Source organism: Argopecten irradians, chromosome 16 (assembly GCF_041381155.1).
Source record: "Argopecten irradians isolate NY chromosome 16, Ai_NY, whole genome shotgun sequence".
NCBI lineage: Eukaryota > Metazoa > Mollusca > Bivalvia > Pectinida > Pectinidae > Argopecten > Argopecten irradians.
The window spans coordinates 18,536,061-18,562,471 of record NC_091149.1 but is presented as its reverse complement, the minus strand read 5'-3'; the positions used below and the strand labels follow the sequence as shown (position 1 = coordinate 18,562,471).

General features: G+C 34.2%; 1 protein-coding gene across 2 annotated transcripts; it reads left to right on the top strand.

The window, feature by feature from the left end:
• Positions 1 to 7,382: 7,382 nt before the first annotated feature.
• Positions 7,383 to 25,822, top strand: LOC138310993 (epidermal growth factor receptor-like). Of its 2 annotated transcripts, none has more exons than XM_069252410.1 (6): positions 7,383 to 7,483; positions 17,097 to 17,188; positions 21,980 to 22,091; positions 22,852 to 23,019; positions 24,341 to 24,540; positions 25,146 to 25,822. In XM_069252410.1, exons 2-6 carry the CDS (start codon positions 17,104 to 17,106, stop codon positions 25,280 to 25,282), a joined length of 702 nt encoding a protein of 233 aa, XP_069108511.1. In that variant the 5' UTR covers positions 7,383 to 7,483; positions 17,097 to 17,103; the 3' UTR covers positions 25,283 to 25,822. The 2 variants fall into 2 exon arrangements, with proteins under 2 accessions (XP_069108511.1, XP_069108510.1); XM_069252409.1 differs by lacking the exon at positions 7,383 to 7,483 and adding an exon at positions 7,490 to 7,689.
• The last annotated feature ends 589 nt before the right edge of the window (positions 25,823 to 26,411 follow it).

The following is a 26,411-nucleotide window of genomic DNA, read 5'->3' as shown; positions in this document are numbered from 1 at the left end:
TCGCGAACTTTTACACCTGCGATATTTTGTAACAACTATATAGAGTAGAGTATATAAAGACACTAGTGTGGGTAAGAGCCATCGATCGCGAATTTGTGTATTCGCAAATATGTTGATAAAACGAAGACGCAAAAATTTGTATCCGCGAAAATAGAATGGCCTGCAGTAACTATCCCCAACATGTACGATGATCTATGAGAAAAAATGCACGAATAAAATATTAATCATCTGATTATCACTTGAACTAAGCCTGTGAAAATTTCAAAAATGCGCTGATGTGTAATTCGCGTTTTCTGTTTAACATTCTACAAATCAAGGTTTCACGACCACAATATAACCGGCTAACCGGAGTACACTTTAAATAGAAGCCAGTAAAAATCAGGCCTGATTTACTACCATATCGTCCCTGTATCTTATTCATCCATTTAGTGAATTGAGCGTAGAAATATCAGTCTAGATAACCTTTGCGATAATAATGCATTTAGGCTTTGTATGTCAATTTCCGACACATAACACATTAAATCTACAACGTATCCGTGTTTACTGGGATAACGTTTGAATATTATTTTAGAAATGGCAGGTTAAATTGATTGAAAATAAAAATTAAACGTCAAATGGGATTAAATTGAGCGAAAACAACATGCGAGTGTCTACAGTGGTAAAAAATTCTGACAAAACACATATCGTCAATGTGACAAATGACACGTTGATGATTGAAATTTGGATTGCCGCATATTCCGAACATATCATAAATCTTCCAAAAAAAATAAAATCAATAATAATAATCAAATTCATTGTTGAATCATCATCAATGATATGTAATAATAACAAATCAAGAACTCTAGACGTGATACATTTTAGGCACGTAAATAGATTTACAACATTGAAATTACCATTATTTCCAACTTTGAAATGCCATAAAAACATCGTCATTTTAGTGATTGTAACACCAAAAAACCTACCGACGGAAGTTGACGTTATTTTAGACGTATTATACGCGTAGCCTCTCTGCACCAGTCGCAAAGACCTTCAACTTGTTATTGTCAATAGATCTTAACGTATTTTTTTACTGCTATATATACCTACAAACTCGATATTAACTTTCCCACTGAATATTTAAGCTTCCTGCATTAACAGTATACTGCGTTCTTAAATATAAAAACACTCGTTTTAGGAAATTCTAAAATTGTTTGTTTGTGATCTAGATGCATATGGGTCAGGAAAGTAATACCAACGGCTGTTTTCTATATAACACTGAATCTTTACAGACATACGTCTGTAGGATACAAATTACTTAAAGTAGTAAATATGGGGAAAGGAAGTAATTCTAACAGTGTGGACAAAATATTGTCGAATGATCGAGGCGATTTGTTCCTTTGTCTTCACAAGAGCTTTCAAGACAAAGGGTCGGATTGCCTCGAACATTCGACAATATTTTTTCCACACTGTTAGAATTACTTCCCTCGAACATTCGACAATGTTTTGTTCACACTATTAGAATTACTTCTTTTAACAGTGCGGATAAAATATTGTCGAATGTTCGAGGCGATCTCTCCCTTTGTCAAGACAAACTGACAGATCGGCTCTAACATTCGACAGTACTTTGTCCACACTGATTGAATAACTTCTTTGCCCTATAAATAGATGTATATATAGATGTGTAAGTATGCATGTACTGTCGATAATAAATCCAAAGTGTCAGATATACAAGCCGCATGGTTACTCTAAACACAAAATTATTTTAGATAGAAACATAACACATGTGTGCTATAAAGTGAACGGATATACTGCAATACGATTTAAATTCAAGGAGTCAAACGTTTACGGTTTACTATACAAGTCCTTTTTGCAGATATTGAGTTTCGCTGTTCACTCACTCCTAGAATTCTTAGATCTTTTTTTCTGAGGTCCGTCGATGTAGTTCTGAATGTTTACTTTTCGAGGTCTTCAGTGAAAAGGCAAGTATAGCGAAAATATACCACTCACGAAAATTTACTTTATTAAAGTAATTTATTACTTTGTAAGCTGTAGTATTTGATAGGGAGCCGCGCGCGTAGAAGGTGCGATTACCCTTGGAAAATAGTTTGTTATTTACCTAATACGGAAAAATAATGGGTCTAAAATAAACTTGTATCGCTGATTGACGATCAAAAACGGAACTCTTTTATTTAACAATCGCACGCGTGAGGTCAAGGCCGCGGGTAAGTTCACAGGGTCACAGATGACAGTCACTACAAAATCACGTGACGTCATTTTAATCAATAGAAATACAAAGTTCTTGTTTGAGGCGGGATAAAGGGGATTTTATAGCGTCTCAATAACATTAACATTCATCGCCTTTGACGATCTTGACGACAATAGAATCTGATTACTGTAAATTAACCCATTTTTGCGATGAGTTATTTTCACATTTGTATACCACATGATATTTTCATCGCGATTTAATTTCGCGATTTAATTGTTAGAGATGCTCCACGCCGATAGAGCATAAACGATACCCATCGTTTGAACAAAAAAAACTGATTTTAAATCGTGTTTATATATGTATATATCAAATTAACACAAAAATGCATATAAAATGATTCATTTTGCTTTTGGTGCATGTGCAATAAGTACTTAATTCTATATAAAACATAGTGCCATGGGATTTCATCGGTACTCAATTAATTATTTTTATAATTTTATGTTAAAAATAAAGTAAGAAGTTCAATGGCGATAATGATGTAAAAGAAGTAACATTATTTTGTAACCGGAGAAAAAATATTAATTCGTTTGCTCCTATTTCTGATAGAGAAAAATACAATTGTCGGCGAAGGAGCATCTTCAAATAAAACTGTTAGTTACTTGTAGCTGAAACATTTTCAAGATGACTTATTTTCTCGAATTTTAAATGTATGTGAAATACTAGGACTAAAATCGCACGCGAAAATTAGATAGCATACAGTATTGATTACCGAACCATCTGGGACATAGATAGGCTGGGATAAATATTTGGGCACATACTATAAACAACTTGAAAATGGAGTCCGATTATTTTCCGCAAATTTTGCGAGCGATAAAAAATCGCGGAAATAAATTGCATCAAAATGTTTCAAAATCATAGAACTTAAGATGTCGCGATATCGAAGTGAAAATCTACCTGTCTTTGAAAACGCAAAATCGACTAGTCACAAAATATTTCGCTTTAAAGTATACCAGAGAGTATTGGAGTTTGAATCTTAATTCCTGGAGCAAGGCCAGCTGGAGCAGGATCAGGAACAAATGTGAATGGGCGGCATTAGATGTTGTAACCATCGGTTGCTCGAGTATTATTGATTGAAGTGTTTGAAAAGCCCAATATGTCGTAATGATTTTACTTTCGAAAACACCCACATGTATCCATCATCCCTCTCAGATCCAGGGCCCGTTTGGTCATGGAAACTAAGCAATTTCACACAGCACACTCGTGGACGTTTAAACCTTCTTGTGTGTCCTTGCATTTCCGTTTGCCATTTGGTGAGCAATTGGATTGAGTTTAGTACAGGAAACTTCATTCGGCAATTGCATGATTGTTATTGCCTAACTATTTTGGTCTAACATGGACGCTTTTCATCATCGCATTGTTAACTTAACCATGGCCTGGGTGTTTATATTGACGGTGTACTGTAATTAACGAGGTCTATATTGATAAAAGTAGAAACTTGGAACACCCGGACTCCAAGCATCGCAATATTGTCACGTATTTCACAATACCAGCACCACAACGTCATGCGTTAATGATTCATTAAGAACACGTATTTCACAGTGAATGAATAAATGTCAGGAAATTTCTCTCAGTTTCGTGAAAGGGATGGACCCCCACTCACAAACAACGTGACATCAACTGAACGTAGGTTATCTAAATCACTGTTTAGTGTGTCATCAGGTCGAGATAATGCAACTGAAATACGAGAATTTCGTTATCCAAGGGGAGTGGAGTTGATATATCAGACAAGATCAAAATGTCCGTTTTTAACAGTGACGTTTATGCGTGAATATTTTACACCAGATTGCGGTAGCCCCTGTATACTATTTCAAAACGTGATACGCGTTCTAGCTTGGTATCAACACAAAGTACAAGGAAATCATTATATAAAATAAACCAGTTTTGCACTTATGTATTATAGAGTATTTCCGGTATTATCATACGATCTGGGCTTAGTCTTATCAAGTTGAAATCAAGCTAGTCATTTAAAAAAATATGTAAATAAATAAATAACAAAAAAAATAAACAAACAATATCAATTCACAATAAAAGAAAATAACACATAAAACAAAATTATGTCGTTATTTATTCCTTTCAGCAAGGCAATGTTTGGGAATAATATAGATTTTTATCTGATGCAGCGAAGAAGATATAAGAAATTTACATATTCAGCGATGACCTTTAGATCGGCCTTGGTTCCTTTATCTTTGTTACTTTCAATTTGAACTATGACCTTAATCCGGCCTTTTTTAAAATGGTAATATTATTCTACAGTAAAAGAAATTCAAAGTCAAATTATAACTTCAAAACAAATGTCATCTCAACATATTACTTCTGGATGACATATTTATCTATGAAATCATGAAATTGCTAATCCAGTTAAAATAATATATATATTTTAGTCACATGTTTGCCTAATTCAAAGTGGAAGAGGGTCTTGCTACAGGAATAATTCCGTAATCATGTGTTCCTACAAATATTACAGTTAAAGTAAAGTGAAGAAATTCATACAAAATAAAAAACATTTTTCTTCCGCTCTGTGTTGTAGGTAGGACGTGAGAATCGCTCAAATTCTACCTGCTGCCTACATTGACACATCATAGTCTATAAAAGTGGTAGTGTTTGGTCCAGCTTAGCCCTCAGCATAACGAGAGTGGAACGACTAGTTCATATTTGTCATTATGTCGGTATAATGTGATCGGGTAGGTATGCTATTCGTTGTCTTTTGTCGTATAATCCAGCGAGATAGCACTTTAAAGTCCTACTAATACAAGGAGGCATAACACGAATGTACCGCAGCCTCTCGAAACATAAACATTCAGACACACACCACATTCTATACAGGGGAAGCCGTCCTTGATTGACATTTGCTGTTCAGGAAATTAAGTCTAATGAAATAATCACACTGACCAAAAAAGAAAAAAAAGAAAAGAAAAAAAGAAACAAAAGACAAATTATAATCATTAGATGAAATAAACCTTTCAGAAAAAAACTTTAAACAAGAAACTTTGAAAGATATTTACAACCTACGCAGGTGAATATAGATTTGGAGTCAACCCAACCTAATACGTTAAGTATAATAACAGGATTATGACAAGGGGTACATCTGTAGTTATGTATGGGTTCTGGCAGTGTAGCACTTAAATAAGGCCGACACTGGCGTTACACATGTCTATTTGAACATGCTAGTTCTTTTTGCTATAAAATCGGTTAATACCAGCCAACATCAATCACTTATCAATTTAATCATGAGCTTTAATATCTGTGCCTGATACTTTCATGCGGTTATCCTGTGCTTAAATCAAGGAGAACCAGAAAATATATGATATGTGTGAAACCCAACGTTTATAAGTCTGATTGAAGTGACAACCGATGTCAAAATATAGCGATTTCATTGATATTTATTGGAAAGTGCAATGTTTCGTTTTGTCATATTATATATGTCTTTGCGGGAGTGTTACAAGCAAAATTGAACTATTTTATTTAATAAGTTTATAAGGAATTATCGCAAAACGAACTACATTGTTTATGGCATCCCATGTGTAATTAAACATCAAGTTACCTATTTTCTGCTACCTTAGTGGCTTCCGTTGTTGTAATGCATTATCAAATTACCAAAGGTTGTTTTCGCCACAATTGATTTAAAGGATTGATTCTAACATAATATACAGCGTAATATTTACATGATGAATACTTTCATACGCATAATATAGACATCATGCAAAACACCCATTAAGATGTTATGGTAGTCCTTCAAAGCTTTTAAAGTTGTCTTTCAATCAGCAATGTTAACTGTACGTCGTTCTCCCCCTCTAACAAAGGTAATTTACAAATTACTAAGGGTCAGTCGGAGGTGGTGGACTGACTAGAATGGTTAGTTGAGTTTGCTTGATGTCCTATTAACAGCGTAATGCCATATACATGACATGTATAAGGACGCCATCTCCTCCCTCTGATGAAGGTGAATAGCGTATATGAGTAGCTTTATGTTTTAGAAGATCGTGGTACTGTAAACGAACTTTCCTTCGCGGCTTTAAAATTTCGCGGTTTCAATTTCTAAACAAGTTCGCGAAAATTAATAGTCGTGGATTTAACACTAGAATTGACTGAAATTTCCTATCAATATAGATATTAGTTCGCGGCGACAAACTTTCGCGAATTTACCTGAATCGTGAAAGTAAATCGCACGCGAATAAAAGTTGGTTTACAGTATATTGGTGTTATGTTTCATGGTAACTGTGTCACGTTTTTCCATTATCAGGATATTGTATTAACAAACTTATGACACCAAACAACACACTTTCGTTATACTGAACAAGCTCTATATCCACGTCCTTAATGCTGAGACTAAGCAGAATCAGAAACAACTACTTTTACAGACTAGTGTGAGGGTCAGCCAGTGAGAGCATCTCGCAGGCTGAGTGCTGCATAACAAAAAAGTATTAATTTTCAACATACGGGAAATCCACTCTCCAACTATACAGAAGAAACTTATGAGTCAATATAAAACAGTATCATCAATATTTTAACGATTCTAATCATATTAATGCAGTGAAATTTTAAGCGATTTGTTCATAGATCTCGCATAGCCAGTCCATTAATTTTCCGAGTAATTGAAATATTGAATATTTTCCATCTCGATCCGGTTTAAAATGAAATGTTGGTTATAATAATAAGTACAGTTTATCTGGCTTGACTTCTCCTTTCTGATGCAGTCCAATCGCAATTTAATTTTTATAACCAAAATAAGATCGATGTAAAGAGGGAAATCCTATTTTATCGGTTGAAATCCCTTATAATGCTGATTGGCATACTTTTTCCCATAAGAACATCAGTTTTTCTTTTAATTTGCGATATTGACCACAATATGATTACAGGCTTAAAATTTGACCTAAATTAGCAAACCAATTTGATTGAAATGAATTTGATTGTAAGAAGTGATCACGAGTTGTAAACGATCACATTAATATTTAAATTAAGTTAATATTTATATTAATATTTAATTTGATTTTGGGGAGCTAAATCATCAAGTTACATGTCCATAATCAAATATCAAATGTTTAAGCGACATATCGTTACAGTGAAACTCGCATGAAATAATATAACTTTAAATTGATCGGGTTACTTCGCACAACCTTGCCGCATAGAATGGATACATTGTACCGCGAGCCCCAATCCGTATCTCGCCTACGTACGTCAGCTCGAGGCCTAATGACAAATTCCTGGGCCCGGCGGGTATATAGTGTGTAAACTCTACAGGTAAGTCAACAGGTGTCACCACGTGCATGTGTGTTCATTCATAGTAAAGTGGAGTAGCTATATACCATATAAGGACTTGCTTACGTTACAACCGCCAGTTACCTTGTTGATATAATTTACACAATATACATCTTGATGCTCAGTGTGCTATTTATTTGGTGAGCAGGCGACTTCACACGGACCTCTTTAAACACACTTTGATAAAGGTAAGTACGATAACGAACAAGTAGATAATAATGTTTTGTACATTACAGTATATTTATATTTATTTATAATATGAACAGTGTGTAACAGTAGTAAAATTTACACGTTGATGGTTATCATCTTATTCTCAACTGCTGATCATATCAGCATTTTAAACGACACAGAAAGAAAATTCACGGAACTGATATTGACCTTAACGACATCAAAATAATGAAGGAGTTTATCTATTAACATTTAATTTACGAAAAGTCGAAAGCTGCTACTGAAATGACGATGTGTTGTAGTACAATGTGGATTAAAGTAGTTTATTGTTTTTATTATTAGTTCCACATTGAGTCACTTACTGCTTTTACTTAATACTATTTTACATGTATACAGTGAAATCATGTATTTTCGTTGGGCTCAATTTTCGTGGATAACTTTTACAATTTCGTTGGCAATTGAATTCGTGGAGAAGACCATACACAGTAAGGAACTAATCGTCCAATGAATGCATAAACTTACATGACATTTGTACAAATTCATTAAAAAGATAAATTTTCGTGGGGACGTCACTTCTTTGATTTTGGTCAAAAAGCAAAATCCACGAAAATTAAACCCCCATGAAAGTTAATGATTTCACAGTATTCGCTAGTACTATTGTGCTACTCATTTACATATTTAATTGAATTTTCTTTTTCGTTAATAAGTTATTGTATCACGCTTAAAATTACGGGGGTCACTATTTCGCGGATTTCTTAACGGGACAATTCCTTAAGGTCAAAGTTCGCGGTTCACCGATTTCTAGAATTATTTGAACTATTGCTTTTAGGTACGTCAATGAGGTTCTTAATATTTCGCTAGAGTGCAAAATGCGCGGATTTCAACGAAAACGCGAATATAATGAAAATAAACCATCCGCGAAATTTAACCACTATACAGTATCTTAACCAATTTTGCTTGTTACGACCATTTTCTATTGGCTTTAAAGTTTATATTATCAGCCCATAATGGAAAAAATGGCGTCGCCTTTCGTAACGTTGCTATGATAGATTGCATAGACGAAAGAGTCCCAAAAAGAATTTTGAATATTGAAGAGATTATCTTTAGTAAAATAATTTATTTTTGTGTTATATCTCCATAACATAAAATTACTATTCAAGTTAATCATTAAATAAACATATTTGATTGTTTTATGTACACTGGGATTGTGCTGTACATTATTACGCGATACATTTGATTTTTTACGGCGAAAAGTGTTATTTATGATTGTTCTTACCTAAATATCGATTAACTGTTTTGGTTTGTTAAAGGAGTGGATGTTTAGGTACCACAATAACTATAGACTGTATAGTTTTATTACACAATAGTTAATTCAGACGTATTTGTAATTCGTTGGCAACACAAACACATATACAGACAATATTTACATACGTAGATAATAACATCGTAATAACAGACGTTGTCTCTTTGTCGCAATCAAATTTTATTTCTGGTCGTAAGTAAATCCGGATACGTTTAAAGTTATATGTGCCGTAACTGGACGAAAATTTTGACATGTTATTTTTTTTTTCATTAATCTATTGAAAACCGTAAGGTTTGATGAATTAAGCCGTGAAAATCATTCAAATGGTTCCAGATGTCTGCCAAACGTGAGTTGCAACACAGAATTTTAGTACTGTAAAATTGTTGGTTTTTATGCCTTATATATGTTTATATGGAAACATACCTGCATAAATGACTTTACAATGACTAATAACATTATAAAAATGCTAAATCAAATTGTAGACTACGATTTGGCTTTATGGTCCGACCGTATGTACTCATTTCACTTCACTATAGATGTACATATAATGATTTTTGGCAGTAATGACAAAAATAATTTTCAGCTCTTATATGTACTCGTAAACTTAAAACGTAGGCATTGAAAATACTGTAATTCTCAAAATATTGGTAACCTTTGGTAATAAATAACATATCAAAAGCTCATCTTGATTCGTGAGTATGAAAAATACGCCACATATATAACTTTAAGACTTTTATGACAAATATCATCGATGAAGCATTTAACTCTCACTTTCCTCGAGCCTCTGGTTCAATACCAAATTGCCTCTCGGCGTTTGTCAAACATTTCCTTAGAAATCTAAATTTGTGTTGTATTTTCCACTTAAAAAAGCTAGGTGACTATAGAATCGGTTGTGACAAAACGGCCAAATATGTCAATTGTTTCTGTTGCCTCCCTATTGCATGGACGTTGATCTTCTCCTTTCATCTAAATGGAGTCTTCCGAACGTCTTCCCCGGCACCACATGTATTTAGGTCTTTAGATCGCATGCACGTGTGAGGAAGGTTTCGGGTTCTATCTCTTTGCCAGGACACACCAAAGTCACTATAATGTTTGTTATTCTGTTTAACGTTCAGTATGAACGGAGTAGGACAACTAGTGTGCGCGTTATCAGCATTATATGACCTAGTGGGTGTGCTGTTCCATATCTTGCAGCAAAATTCAATGGCACAGCACTATAAAATGAGGCAAAGCTTCTACTATTGCAAATATAAACACCCGAGAGCATACTAAACCCCACAGACAGTGTCGATGCACATATTTTAACCTTCAACATTTCATATTTCAAAATGCCAGCCATTTAATTTGGAACCTCTGTCTAGCATTCATGTGACTAAATTACATGTTGGGTATATTTCACTTGACACGTTCATCATCGTCCAATTGGTTTTTGACTTGATTAAAAATTATGTTTTCTCTAGTTAGATTTGAAATAAATTTGTGTCACGAGTGATGAAACTTTTCACTCTTTCAAGCCACTTGATATTATTTCTAGGATTGAAATATTTGTGTGTATGTGGTGGAATATTCATTCTCATTAGTATATAAAGCTACATACATTGATTTTAAACGTTTCAAATGTAAGCACGGAACAGGAAACTGTATTAACGTTTCTACATAACGAAATATTTTCTTGTTATACAAAACTCTAAGCTATCCTTATAGTTTATATGACATTATCAATAAAATGTGCATAAATTGTTAAAAAAGTACAAAAAATGTCTTCTATCGTAAAATGTTTCCGACTTAAAGAAAAATCACAAAACATTACTGGATCAAATCAGCCGAAAACTGACCTATTTGTAAGCTTTATACGTGCAAGTCATAAATACGAGGGACTGTCCGGAAAATAATTACCGGGGCCGTGCTGGCATTTAGGAGGCGGGCCTGTTTCTAAAGTAAAGCCACAATGTACCCAATCGCACGTAAACTATGGTCCGTTTACCTACACGAGGGAGAGTACCTATCAATTCCATTCCATTACTTTAACATAAATATTCAATCAACACATACAGTGCTCCATGTACTGGCCTTTGTCTTCAAAGGAAGTTCGTCTTCTGCCATTGTTGAGTGAAAATTAGCACAGTACTAAATTATTTAGCGAAGTGTAGAAAGCGAAAAACAAGCGTTGTTTTTATTCTGATATGCTATTGATTTGGAGTCATGATTAATCTAACTTTGTAAACAAAATAATGAATACCGATATTGAACTGAAAATACAACCAAAGCATGAAAATAGCATTAACATAATAAATTATGCATTTCTACTGAGATTCATGAAAAAGTATGAAATCTATCGAAAAGTGCCATTAACAAATATTGGTAAAAATCAGCTTATTTCACAAATAATGTAAGGTCTGATATCGGAAACGGAAAAATCAGACATATTAAGAAGAACTTAACAACAGTAAATTATGATTGAATTTAGGATCTGGAATAATGCTTCTCTGCTTCATAATGAAATAATGTAGTGTCTAAAGACTCTTCCAAAATCTATGGTCGTAACAAATGACAAATTGTTACTTTACGTATGTATGAAAAACAACTATTTGTAGAGAACGAAAATAGGTTTATAATATCGAGAAGGGAACTGTTGTAGGGTCACACTGATTAATGTTTATATAGTATCAGACATGTATACAAATAATTCCTATATACACAGGTTACATTATGTTGAAATGGTCTAAGCAGGTGGTCACTATACAAAGGTTGCCGCTAAGAAGGTTTTATTGTAAGTTGAAAAAAACCCACTTAAAATAAGACTCCGTGCTACTGTTCAGTCTGTCGTGAGTGTAACTCTGAAACTAAGGATAGCGTACAAATACTTCCTGTCATTAAACACGCAATACTTTTTTTATTTGACATTAGCGAAATGTCGATATACTCCTACTAAGGTCTTGTAAAAGTACAGAAATCTCATTTATGCGAATAATGTGAAGATATAAAACGATAATCGGAAAAGACATAGAGAGCTTAAAGTATTCGGGGGGAACTGTCTTTCTTAGTGATACATGCTAATTGGTTTTTCTGGCACATGTCATAGATATCACTGCTTGTTTAGATAACGGATTATTTTCTGTTGTTTTTATTGAGTTTGAATAATGATTTTAAACATTTTATCTGTGGAGGCGAATAAAACGCAAATATATGAAGCATCTGTTATGTATAAATGTGGCTGGTGACCATGTGTTTGTAGATAATACCTTATATTATTGTGTTTTCTTGTAATCGTGCTTTCTTAATGAAACATACTGTCAAAGACTCCGATCAGCACACCACACACGATCAAATTATACTAGCAATGGACAAACCAATTGCTCCGTTCCGTTTAAGGACAGAGACAATCATTTCATAAAATATGGTGTGCATTCGCCAGCGGAAGGAAACCCAGAGCCCTTTCTAAAACTCATATTCAACAGGTACGAAAATATCTCAATTTGGGGTTACATCGTACGCAGAATTACCAAAGCCGATTTCGAATCCAAATATGAAAATATTTTATAAATTGAAAACGAGACGACTTATAAAAACAATGAAACACGATGAAGGATAATAAATTACATCTATAGATTACAGTTCGTGTATGGATGTTTAAGCGAAATTTGTTTGACAATTCCCTTTATTTGCAAAGCTATTTGTAATAATACTAATACATTTTCAAAAGATTTAATGATCTCCGACATGGGCCACACATTTGCCTTTTTATATTGGATAATTTTATCTGCTATGTCTTTACCCAAACCTTTTAGCATTTCCTATCTTTTCGTGACCATAAGAAGATATCCTGACATTTGGTTATCAATAAGTAACCAATTCTGATGGACTGAACTTTCGCCACATGTATGTTTATTTTGCTATTGGCATTCTTCCCATGAACCTAGGACCATATTCATGAATGAAATTCAGTGCTACAACGTAATCAATTTGGATCGGCGTATTATAGTAGTAATACAGGGCAAGGTGAAGGTCATACATAAAGCTTACCCCAACACTAATGAATTGTTAGCTTGAATCAAGTCATGTATTATAATAAGTAACAGTATTACTATATAATATTTGAGGGGAAAAACAACATTTACATCTTTTTCTTGTTTTCTTGTTTTTTCGGATTTATTATTATTTTTTATTTGTCACATTTACATTGTGAAATATTATAGTTAAAAAAGCATGTGAGCCATTCAAATTATTCGAGTCAATTGTCTGCACAAACAGCAACAGACCAAGTTTAAGCAAACAAAACTTTAATATGGAATCAAATTGAGTATTTTGTTTAAGAAGTCAAATTACTTCATTCAAGCAAATACGACGTTGGTGCGGCTAGTACTGTAACAGTTAACATTAGTTCGGTTGATCTTAAACAAACACAATGTAACGTGAGGTTTGTCATAACATGATGGAGGCTTTTCTTTACACTAGTAAAATACATGAAGTCTACTTACAAATGTATGATAACTTCCATGTCTTAGTTCTATGAACATTGTGCAAACACATCAGATCAAATTTCATCGAAACACTTTAAATATTTGAAAATGAATTCTATATTAAACAGTGAAATGCAATTAATGTAAAACAAATGTTCATTAAAAATAAAAATAAAAAAAGACCTATGAACATAGCCTCCTTAGTTGATAGATGGATGGTTTATACCTCATTTTTGTTTCATTTTGAAATTGCGTTTATGAATGTGAGACACATTTCGACCTGTTGTTATAAATAAGCAGGTTGTAAGATCACGAGACTATCTTAAGTCTAAAACAATCTTAAACTTAAACAATTACAAAAAGTTGCATCACTTTTGATTGGCTAAGCAAAAGCTTCAGTTTCAATGATCCTGGGACCAGTTTAAGAAAGGCTTCATTTTTTTTCGTTCAGTTTAAAATTTGCTAACGTGTAATAATTTTTTGTTTTCCTTTTCAGTCCACTGGTACCAATTAAAAACCAATCATAGAATATGACCTCTTATAAAATACATTACTAGGCACACTATTGAAATCTGGTGCCATGGCCCACATGTTTTTTTTATAAAGCCTAATATTATGCCGTAAGATAATGGGCTTAAGTTTATGAAAACATTCACAACGCTTTAATCGGAACGGAGTCGAATTAAATTTTTGTAAATAGTATAACAATAGATTATGCAATCCAGTATTATTTTAAAGGAAATGCATACGTGTAATGTTTTTAAAATGATACACTCCTAATAGAGTATGTTTGCATATTTTTTAATGTTTTAAATTGTTTCGCTCACTCCTTGGTTTTAATTACATTTACGCCAGTTTGGGTTTTTAGAAAAACACAAAAATATACAAGCTTACTGGCGCCATTGATATACTCGTTTTACAGTCGATAATATCTATTGTTTCTACACTTGATTTTTGTAGAGACTTAAATTCGTTTCGCGTTTTTATGACTACCTTTTCAAGTCGATTCGATTAAATTTTGTAAGGTTTAGAGTCATATGTTCCTAGTGTACTTGTGTTTTAGGCAATTAGATTACTAATCGTGCGAGAAATACACAATTTTAACCTACACGAAAAGAAGTTTTTTGTCCGTAATAATTTTGTACAATTATTTAAGTTAATCTACCTGATTAAATCGAGTTTTTATAACCAGAGGGCCCTGTTTAGTTTCAGGTATGACGTTGATCTCATCAACACTTCATCTGATTCAGTGTTTTTCCTATGTATAGGAAAACACATTCCATAATCAATTAGCATTTTTCACAGTCACTCCTGCATCTAGATGTCAAGGAAAATATTCTATTTAATTATGTTTCAATGCTTTTCAGTATTTGTCTGAAATGATATACGTTAACTAGTTTCCGATATTGTTAAACGTCAGGGTTTGTTCGCGTATTTTTCATCATGTTTTCAATTTTCAAAGTTTTATGAGGCGACAAACCATATATTATTCTGTTAGCTACCCTATTTTTAAAGTCCCTGATAAGAATCATTTAATTGTTTGTCACTATCCACTCTTAAACATTAACCACAAGTTTGGTTATGGTATATAGCGGACTCGCGTGGGATGAATACGGGCTTTTGTTACAGTCTACTTCATAGTATTAGCGAACAGAATAAACCTGGAGCTGACACGAGAACAATAAGAGCCTAATGCCGTACCCTGTTGGATGCTTTAACAGACTGACGACTTCTTTAGTGTCCTAATACCGATCTACCTTCCTCAGGAAATGGTATTATAATTGCAAACGAAATCAATAGGTCTTAAACAAAAAAGAAAATAAGTCTCGATAAAAATGTATACCGAGTTAAGAAGGTTATTGCAGTATAAGCAGTGTTGCTTAGTGCAAGTCCATTAAAATGATTTTCTTCTAGGGATATTTTTAAATATTTTTTCAGAACATTTTTCTTCTTTATAGCAATGCATAAAGTAGTTAAAGTGATTTCCATCCAGGAATATTTTTCAGTATAATTTTCATCTTTATAGTTAATCTTTTCTTACTTGAGTTCGACGAGGTCGGCCATTGAATATTACGACAGTGTTATTTTTCTTATACATGTAGATATAAAAAATAATGCGCTACATTGAATATGTCTGTATCCAATTGCTTTCATACCATCTTTAACGCAATCACAACACTGATCAATATCTGTATAAATTGAGCTCATAGCTCAGACGCTGACAATCTGATGTCTCTTTTTATATTTTGGTTGACCACCTTTTCATTTTGCTATTTGAAGACATTCCGTACTTTCATGCTCTACCATCGATCGAGCATAAACGACACCATTAATTTGAACAATAACTGAAGTTTAATGGTGTTTAAAAGCGTCTAATTAACACAAAATACATAAAAAAATCATTTATTTTGCTGTTGGTTTATGCGCAATCAGTACTTCCATATAGGGCATAGTGCCAATGACGTTTTCAATTATTTTCAATATTTTTATCTTGAAGAACATAAAAAAGAAAGTGGTAGTGGTGTTATGTAGTAACTTTTGTAACTGATGAAAAATACGAATTCGTTACCTACATTTTTTTATAGAGATAAAATACCATTTTTCACCAGTGTAGCCTCTTTATCCTTCTTCGAGTTAGTTTATGGGCTTGCCATCATTAGCTTTGCGTAAACACAATAAGTATAAAAAAATCAATATTACGTTATGGTTAAAGATGCTCCAACGCCGACAGAGCATAAATGATACTCATCATTTGAACAATAATTGTGTTTAATCATATATATATTCATATGTCTAATTAGAAAAGAAAAAATGTTTTGCTGTTGGTGCATGCGCAATCAGTACTTTATTCTACATATGACACAGTGCCACGGATTTTTTTCGGGATGCAATTAATTATTTTTGATATTTTAACTTAAAACTAAAATTAGAACCTCAAACTTTTCAATGGAAATTATGATGTTAAGAAAGTAATTTTTGTAACTTTGTAAACGTTTTATCAGCGATGGAGCATCTTTAAGTTTAAAAAGATAAAACATCATAAGATTTAGACTTAAACAAGACTCTACTACAAATCATATTCCGTCTTTGCATATTACAGAGTTAGCTCCCTTCTGGGTAGGTATCCATTGTTACGTCATTACTTTGTGAGCGCAATTCACGTCGTTTTCTCCGAAAAGTATGACGTTACGCTCGCAAACACATGGCGTCATAATCAATACATACCCGCAAGGGCAGATAACTCTGTAATATGCTAATACAGAATAGGACGTCATTTATCAGTCACGGTACGATCTAGGTGATTGTCCTGGCGAACACAAAAGCACACCATCCACGACTGGACACTGACCATTGAGATACAGATCACAAAACGTCATTATAGTAGAATGAACTGTCAGCAATAGCGATTAATATGTTCACTGCGTCATAATCCACATATTTTTTTTCTGGGAACGTCTAGTACTTAAATTTTCCTTGTTGTTGTCGAATCCACGCAGACTAACGCTGTCGTACAATGTTTGCATATATAGGAAGATGCTCAGCAGTGATAAATGTGAGAGTTAATATAGTTGTGGTGTTTTTGACATCATTGGTATCATTATTCTACATATCAAATACATTTAACCGAACAAGTCTCTGTTTTTTTTCTGTTTTTATCTTGCAGGTTTAAGATGGCTTTTCTTTGGCATGGTTTATCACAAACTCTTATAGTTGCTATACTGCTTTTCATTGGAACAAGAAAAGTCGACAGTAGAGGTAAGTGCAGGACTTTTACAAGTGTTTGCTTCAAATAGTTATATACGTGGTCATAAGAAAACTTAGAATATTCCAATGTGGGTTGTTTTGGCGAGCATGTAATAACAAGTCTGAAATGATAATACATTTCATCATTTACCTGATGGCAACCATTTTTCAATATCAAAATATGAGGAAAATAATCATTGCAAAAAAATTATTACATAATGTTGTTCCGTTTGTCGTTTTTATGCGACCACATAAATAGACCATGCCAAACTATTTTGGACCATGAAATTCAATAATACGCCACTTGGCATCTGTAGTGAAGTTATAGCACTGACGAGAGCTGTGCGCGAACTAGGACTTTACTGGCGGAAATTGACCATACTTCTTTTACACTAAATTAACTAAAATTAAAGTCGTTTGAAACAAAACAATCTGTCGTATACTTGCATTTTTTCTCATTGTATTAGTTAAAGTGTAGAACATAGTTCCCTGTTTTCTACAATACAAAGATTACCATGCGATATGAAAATGCAGTAAATATCTATTTCATACTGATCTTATCATCGATTTTTCAATATTGTCGATTTCTGCGCGTAAATAGTGTCTCCATAATTCTCTCAATATTTATCATCTCATAATCTGCGTTAAAGCCTACATAACCCATTAGTACTCCAACGAAGTGCGATACACATAGTTTAGCAACAAAACTGTCGCGAGGAACATAATATATAAGACAAATATATTTAGTAGATCTTATCACAAAGAACAGTCGCCAGAATGCTGCTCACAAACATTAGCAAAACACATCTGATGCATTGTTGTGAATCAATATAGAGTTACACAAATAGTACAAATGGTTTAATATTGATTTCAAAATGTAATTGTAAATGTACGTACGAAAAATTGTTGTGACCTTGGTTGGTTGGGTAGTTTAAGGACGGCCTTCGCCGTGTGCAATTCGTTGTATGTGTAATGTGTTTGTGTTTTTGAATGCTGTATTTCATATACAGTGTACTAGTATATAGTGTCTCTTTCGTGCTTTTTTATAACGCCTTGGTACTGAAACATGCTGCCAAAGACATCAAACAACATACCCAGCCATACACTAGAACATTGTCGGACTCTTGTCTTTTTATCATGCTATCGTACTCAAAACTTCCGCCAATGAGACCAAACAACACATCAAACACCAGAATACAAATATGATTTAATGATTAAAGTGCAACAGGCATCCGCATGCTATAACATATTAGCTTTCCATGCGGGACGTCCCGATGACTAATTATTGTTTTTAATGTCCATGTGTGGTGGTTGAATTCAAAGATCTGTTGTCAGCGGTACCTGGAGATGGTACTTTTTGAGCATAATTTCCAAACCGCGTGTCGTCTTGTTTCTTGATGGCGGGTCTCAATCACTGCACGACATTTATGACATTTTGCACTAAACACGCATCAAAGTGTATCAAGGTTAATTCTAGGAGTTCCACGGCGTAACTCGCGTAAAACCTGACTTAAATGAAGTTACCCTAAGGAGACAGACATACAATTGCTCTATTATTCTTATCGATATCGTGATCTGTAACACGCAAAAGCAGCGAGATAGAACCGTAGTATCGTAATCAGGTTTGAAGTGACAGTCAGTCTCTTTAATCACCGAGATATTTATGTCATCTCTGCAGAATTAAGACTCAAACTATCTCATTAGTGATGGACTAAACATGACATGTTAATCAAGGCCAATCCTTCTCATTACCTTAACTACCGTCATTCTTATCTCCGGTGTCATCGTAAATAATAAAAAAAACTTCGATTAATGCATATAAAATCAAATACCGATCTCGGTGGAATCGTGATAAAGCTTCGAGTTCTCCGGAAATTGCAAACTTGAATATTTCGTAAAACATATGGAATGCTTGTTTATTTGATTAATTAACGTCCTATTAACAGCCAAGGTCATGTAAGGACGGCCTCCCTTGTATGCGGAGTGTAGCGTGTATGAAGTACGATGGGCGTGCTTTGGGAGACTGCGGTATGTTCGTGTTGTGTCTCCTTGTATAGTGGAAATGTTGCCCTTGATATAGTGCTATATCACTGGAGCCTGCCGCCGAAGACACGTTGATTACATATTATTTAAAACAAAACAAGGAAATAGGTAAGAGAAAGGGAATGACCTTATTTACAGATTTAGTTTGATTTGGTTTACTAGACTTAACGCCCTTTTTATTCTTTGATAATTTAAAGACGGTCTCTAATATATGCAATATTTTGCGTGTGAATGTATGTTAAAGGAGGCTGTGGTATGTTAATGGTGTGTCTGTTTGCGAAAGTGGAAATTCTTTTAATAGTGCTATCTCACTGAAGTGAAGTATATTGACAGAACTAAGACTTATTACAGCAGATTTATATATATCAATAGCGAGGTCTTGCATGGAATGTACTCCAAGTCGTGGTTCTGTTTAGTGCAAGCATATTCTTTTAAACCTGCGGAATTCCCAATTTCAGTAATATCCTTCGAATTGCCATAGACGCCAAGGAAAGAGGCGATAGAGAAAAGGTGTCCTGATTTATTTAGAACACGTGATTGGCGCTTCAACAATGAAGACATTAGTCCCTAGGGAGATACGCTTTCGTTTACGGTTAGGTACATATATAACTAAATAAAACGGATAAACAAAATGTGCCAATATTGCAATAAGTTAACGCATGACAATAAGAATAAATACTCAGTTCAGACGTATTGAATTTAATGTGTAATGTTATAGGTCTCTTCTAAATGACATTTCGAAGCGTATCATTATTGTTATTAACAAGCGCTTTCAGACATCAGATTTCGATCACAAATAAAGTTAATATTTTCATAAGATAAATTATCTATTCAGTCATTGCGCATTGCAAGTTAGCTCCCTTGCGGGAGGGTATCGAATGTTACGTCATTATTTTGTAAGCATAACTCACGTCGTTTTCTCCGAAAAGTATGACGTTACGCTCACAAATACATGACGTCGCAATCAATACATACCCCCAAGAACAGATAGCTCTGTAATATGCAAAGAATAGGTTTAAACAGAAATCAAAACAATAACTAGTGATTATGCTGTGGGAGTGATCTAGTGTATGGATTACCAGGCTATTGCCTGGTTTAAGCCGATTACAATTAATCTCTTTATACAGCTGGTTTCCGGCTTAGCTTAAAACAATTACCCTCCCCGTACATACACACCTGTTGTGGTTGTTTTGAAAATAAGGAAAGTAGGTCACAGGAAACTTAGATTTAAATTGCTAGGTTTTAATAAGTTATGTTAGAAGAGAACTTATGTAGACTATGCCTTTTGTCGAAACCTTTTTATATACATTTCATACAAAATGTGTTGAAATTTCAAAAGTAAAGTTAATGATTATAGGTTCTTTTTTCTTCTTTATTATTTGCGCAGAAATGGTGATGATCTTGATTTGAAAACATACATCATACTATTCATAATGAGACTCGCTTCTCGCACTGTATTATGTTGCTTGTGTGAATATCTGCATGTTTTGGGAGGCTGCGGTATGTTCATATTATATTTCCTTGTAAGAGTGGAATTATAGTGCTATTACATTAGCCATGAACAGGGCAAGAGTGTCCTTACATAGCTTAAGTTACCATTAGGAAGTTACGGCTTATCAACTAGCCAATCAATAATTTCCCCGTTTTTATGATTAGAAACAATCAGTTTCTTTGTCAATATCATGTTTAGCAATCTAGATTATACGAATATGTCATTTGGCAGTGTTACATTTTAGGCGCATTACATTGCGACTGTAATACTTATTCCGGGATCTATTATCTAATCATTCAAACAAAACACCTTGACAATCACATTTTCTTGGCAACAAATCACAAACTTCTTTATATCTTATATGTATCTACAAAGACAAGTCAATGCATTAGCATAATATTTATCAGTCAAACACAATAATAAATCAATTATCCTCCAAGTCGTATTCATGATCTTAAGGGTTACCTCCGTTTTATATAAAAAAAATGTTGCTGCCATGATCCGTGTTGTTGATTTGACAACCGTGATTTTTAACACTGGTATCTATGTGCACTAAAAGAAAAATGGCCTCCAAAGTCCTGACAAAAATGATGATCGGTATACAGTTAGCATCTGAGTACAAGCCATTTGAAAGAAAACTAATAGTGTATCCCGATATGATTTTTTACTTAAGCAAATCAAGGACTTAATGATCCTATCGTCTTTAATTACAATGTAGATATGTCAATGAATAAGGTATGGAAAACCATGACAGAACTTATTATTGGCGATGTTGTTGTTTCAGTGTTTAGAGTACCTCAGATTTTTGTGTTATATCTCCATAACATAAAAAATCTATTAAAATTAATCCTTATAATTCAATTTACTAAAGAAAATCTCTTCAATATTCAAAATTCATTTTGGGACTCTTTTGTCTATGAATTCATTTCGCCGTCATCTCAACCAATCAGAAGCAACGTTACAACGGCAACGCCATTTTTTCATTTATGGGCTGATAAAGTAAATTTTTAAGCCAATGAAAATGCTCGTAACAAGCAAAATTGAATTATTGCGATATAACCGAACCCGAGTGTTTACATATAATGACATAACTAATTATTTGCGTTGTTGTTGTTTCAGTGTGAGCGGTATTACCGAACCCGTGTTTTTACATGTAATGATATAACTAATTGTTAGCGTTGTTGTTGTTTCAGTGTGTAGCGGTATAACAGAACCCGAGTTTCTATATGTTATGATAAAACTAATTATAGAAGATGTTGTTGTTTCAGTGTGTAGCGGTATAACAGAACCCGAGTTTCTACACGTCTACAATGTGTGGCAGTTCCGGGGATGTACAAAGATAGAAGGAAGCATACGAGTGGTCCAGGCTACATTTGACGGGTAAATAATCTTTATGTTTGTTGTTTGTCGGATGTTTCAATTAATCATTAAATTGAGGTTGTAAATAGTGTAACATAAGTAAATAAAACGAATTGTGTGAGTTCTTTGGTGTCCGCAAAATAGTACAGGCAAGCTTTTCAAAGTGACATCATACCATTTTGTATGTAAATTGAGCAACTAGGTCTCGATAGCTGGGTTTGTGTTCGGTTGATTCCTTATTTCTTATTAACAGTCAAGTGTATTGGTTGTGGAGTACCGGGTGAAAAACCACCGGCCAGCAGTCAGTACCTAACAATTGCCCTAATGGTTATATGTCAGATCTGAACCACTCGGCTACCGTAGCCCCCTAATTGCTGAGTATAAATGAATTGTGGTTTGGTTGCATGACAGTTCCCACGAGCTTTTGATTTTTTGCAAGGATGTCAGATAGATATCCAATCATTCACACAAATCATTTGAAAAGATATTCTATATACTTAGATATGAAGATATTTTTCTGTATCATTTGGCTTTCCTCTTTAACCGGAACAGTAAAAATCACAAAATGGCTTCTTTTGGTTTGTATTGCGTCACGTGTCATTCACAAAATTCACATTAATTTTATCAAAAAACAAAGAAAAGTTATAATCTCGAACTCATATAGCCAAATATTCTCATGGCATTGAGAGTAACTGTTGTGATATCCATATTTTGAACGATATACCATTTTGGTTATTTTAGTAGAGATTTTTTTATTGATCTTTAACTGCTAAATTTACAGAGACGTATACTACAATCGTCCTGGTCTCCATCCAGATGCATTATGGGTATTCTCAGAAGTCAGGGAGATCACTGGGTTTTTGTTGGTGCAAGGAGAACATCCTCACTTCCGTAATTTGGATTGCTTCAGGAATCTAGAAATCGTGCATGGAAGGGAACTTTCTTTGACGTAAGTTTATCCTATTATAATAATATAAACATATCCATTGTTTTAGAGAAAGGTTTCCCGTGTGATATTATCATGAACTTTAGTTTTTTTATGATACAAGTCTATTACCAGTATAACAGCATTGAAGGAACCAGGATGGGTCGCGGGTTTGTCAAATGACTCTTTTCCCCTTTCCTTCCGTCTGTCGGCTGCTTTGTTTTTTAAAGAAAATAAATCATTGTATATTAATTTATACACTTGAAAGAAAATTTTTAATTCACCTTTAACAAAACCGCATATGCCTATAACAGATCGCAATATCTTTGAAAAAAATGTTATTTCTTCGTTGTCTGGTTGAAGTCAATATTACATGTACTTGTATTGATAAATAAAATCTCATCCCCGTAAGCACAAACAAACTACTGTAAACATTATCATTTGGCGCAATCGAATTTTGGCACAAATGAATCTTAAACGGGTTAGTGCAGTGATGAATTCACCAGCAGGGCTATTTATGTACAGAAAATAAAAACATAGTGTAGTGTTTCTGGAGCAAAAAATCACTAAAATAAGATTTCCGCTAAATTGTGTACGTTTACAGAACATGCGAATATCGCAAGGATAGTGTGTGCTTGTTTGTTTGATTAACGTCCTATTAACAGCCAGGGTTATGTAAGGACGGCCTCCCATGTATGACGTGTGTTGCGTGCATGAAGTGTGAAATGCGTGTTTTGGGAGACTGTGGTATATTCGTGCTGTGTCTTCTTTTATGGTGAAACACTTGCCCTTTTTATAATGCTATATCACTGAATAGTTCAAATTGTGAAATTGAAAAAAATAATCCTATGAGGCCAAGATACACCATATTCTATAAAAGAGGTAGTTTCTGCTCTTGCTTAGCATCCAGCATAAAGAGAGTGTAACGACTGGTTTGTTCGTTGTCAGTATAATGTGACCGGGTATTGTTTCGTGTCCTAAGTAGTAAAAAAAATTAAAAAGGACATGAATTCTACCATCGCACGGAAAAACATCACGGATATATACAGAAAAAATACAGAAATTCACATTAGATGTATTCTGCATTTTCATATTACAGAGTTATCTGCACTTGCGGGGTAGGTATTGATTGTGAAGTCATGGGTTTGCAAGCGGAGCGTCACACATTTTGGTGAAAACGACGTGAATTGCGCTCACAAAATAATGATGTAACAATCGATACCTAACAACAAGGGAGCTAACTCTGTAATATGCAAAGACGGAATTGCACACAGGGGATACTCTAGCTGTGACGTAGACAAACCAAACATCAAACCAAATTTTGATATACACTCTGTTATTTCAGATTTGCGTCGACAGTCAATATCATGGTAACATCTATTGAGAGCGTTGACTTCTCCAGCCTCCGAAATGTATCCAATGGCAACGTGTTGATATATGCCAATGCAAACCTTTGTTACGTAAGAGCGGCAAACTTTGACAATATCGTCCAGAGAGCTGACCAGAAGGTCATAGTGAAATCCAATGCCCCCAGAAGGAAATGTGGTAGGTATACATACAGGAATTTCAAAGGTTTCTGGTATCTGTAATGACCTCATTCAAAGTGAACTTCTGCCAAATGTCTTGGTTTTGTGTAATATTTAATAACCTTCTGTGGAAAAGCTAAGATCATTAACTGTTTATTTTGGCTGTTATTTCGTGTACTCTCTCATGATAAGAGTCTTAAAGATCCTCTTAGGATTACCCCTGCTGTTTACACGTCAACGTGTTTGTGTTGAATTTATTTTGATTTGCTATCAATACTTCTGCAATTATCAAAATATTTTAAATTAGAAAGTTATATAATATTGATAGTGATGATTTCTTTATATTCATATCCAAATGGTTTATAACCGTTATCAATAAATGTTGTTACCTTGCTATAACACCAGTAGACGCCCTTTATAGTTAAAGGGAGATAATCCTTCCTCGTGTATTTATACGAGTTGACATCAGCATTGCTCTGTTACCTAATAATGTCTTGACGAATCGATCATTATCGGTATGATAAAGGGACAGGCATCCATTAACGACTACATGTACATCACAGGGTATGTTCGATAATGATACGAGATAAAATGGCCTTACACAACATATTGATTCTATTTCAGTGTTATCCTACAGAACTTGCAGTTCCCGGTGTGAGCGCGGTCTATGCTGGGGAAGAGGAATTCGAAACTGCGTCGGTAACACCGAGGAATCCAACGCTATTATTGACTTTTCGGATAATAATTTCTTATCGGGTTAAAACTTGAAAAAGAAAATTCCGGTGTCTGATAAATCTGAGAATACAGAAATGGAAGGCCACTTAGCCGTACTTCTGTTTCAGTTTGAATTCGAACGACAATCAGAGATTCGTTTCTCTAAACAGCATCGTTGGGAGTCAAATGGGTATTGTCAGTTGAGTAGCTTTTTCTATTGCAGTTCTTTTCGACGTGATTATGAAAATTTTCGTCAAACAAACCACCGTCGGCCCACTGAAAGGGAGTCTTTCTGAAGCTCTACTCAGCAACGAAGCTCACACTTCTACATTTATTGTCAAGATTACGTTGGCAAATACTACATGATGACGTTACATTCTATTCCACCTTTGTAAATAGGATAGAGAATAAGATTCAGACCTCGACGCTACATTCCAACTATTGTAAACTATTGTAATACATATTGTTATAGTTTTGTTTTTAATGTTTCGTGTCCGGTTTACTGTTTTATTATACATTTAAACATGTTCTCAACGTGTTCCAACAATGGGAATTTTGTTACATGTGGCAATATTAAATTCAGTTGTAAAAAAATCTTTGTTTTATTATTATTTTATTGTTTATTACTGGAAACCACTTCATTTTCGCGAGATGAAAATATTCGCGTCATTTCATGAGAGAGAACGAATGCGAATGAGACTAATTCACGTACCACGTGATACCCGATAGGGTTTGTGCTGGACTAGTATCTCCAGCGGTGATCGAACGTTATAATTTGTAATTTTCCTGCTGAAATGACGTGAACACAGGATATCATCATATACATGAATACACAATTAGCAGTAAGAGCCCTTGATCTTGAATTCATGTATTTGCGAATATGTTGAAATCAATGAAGCAACGAAATAATGAATATCCGAAAATATAGTGGTTTGCAGTGATGGCATCTTCATAACAGTTTGGATTCGATTGCCATGAAATTACAGATCTTAACTTTCCTGTTCTTCCTAAAGTTTTCTGTGACATCGATTCACTTACTGAGAACTTACCCGTGTAAGGATGGATCTTGGATTTGTCCCCTGCCTGAAACACATCATAGTCATGGTAGTTTCTGCTGCTACTGAGCACCTGAGCACTGACGTATAAATGAATTTAGACGACTGGCTATGCTTGTCA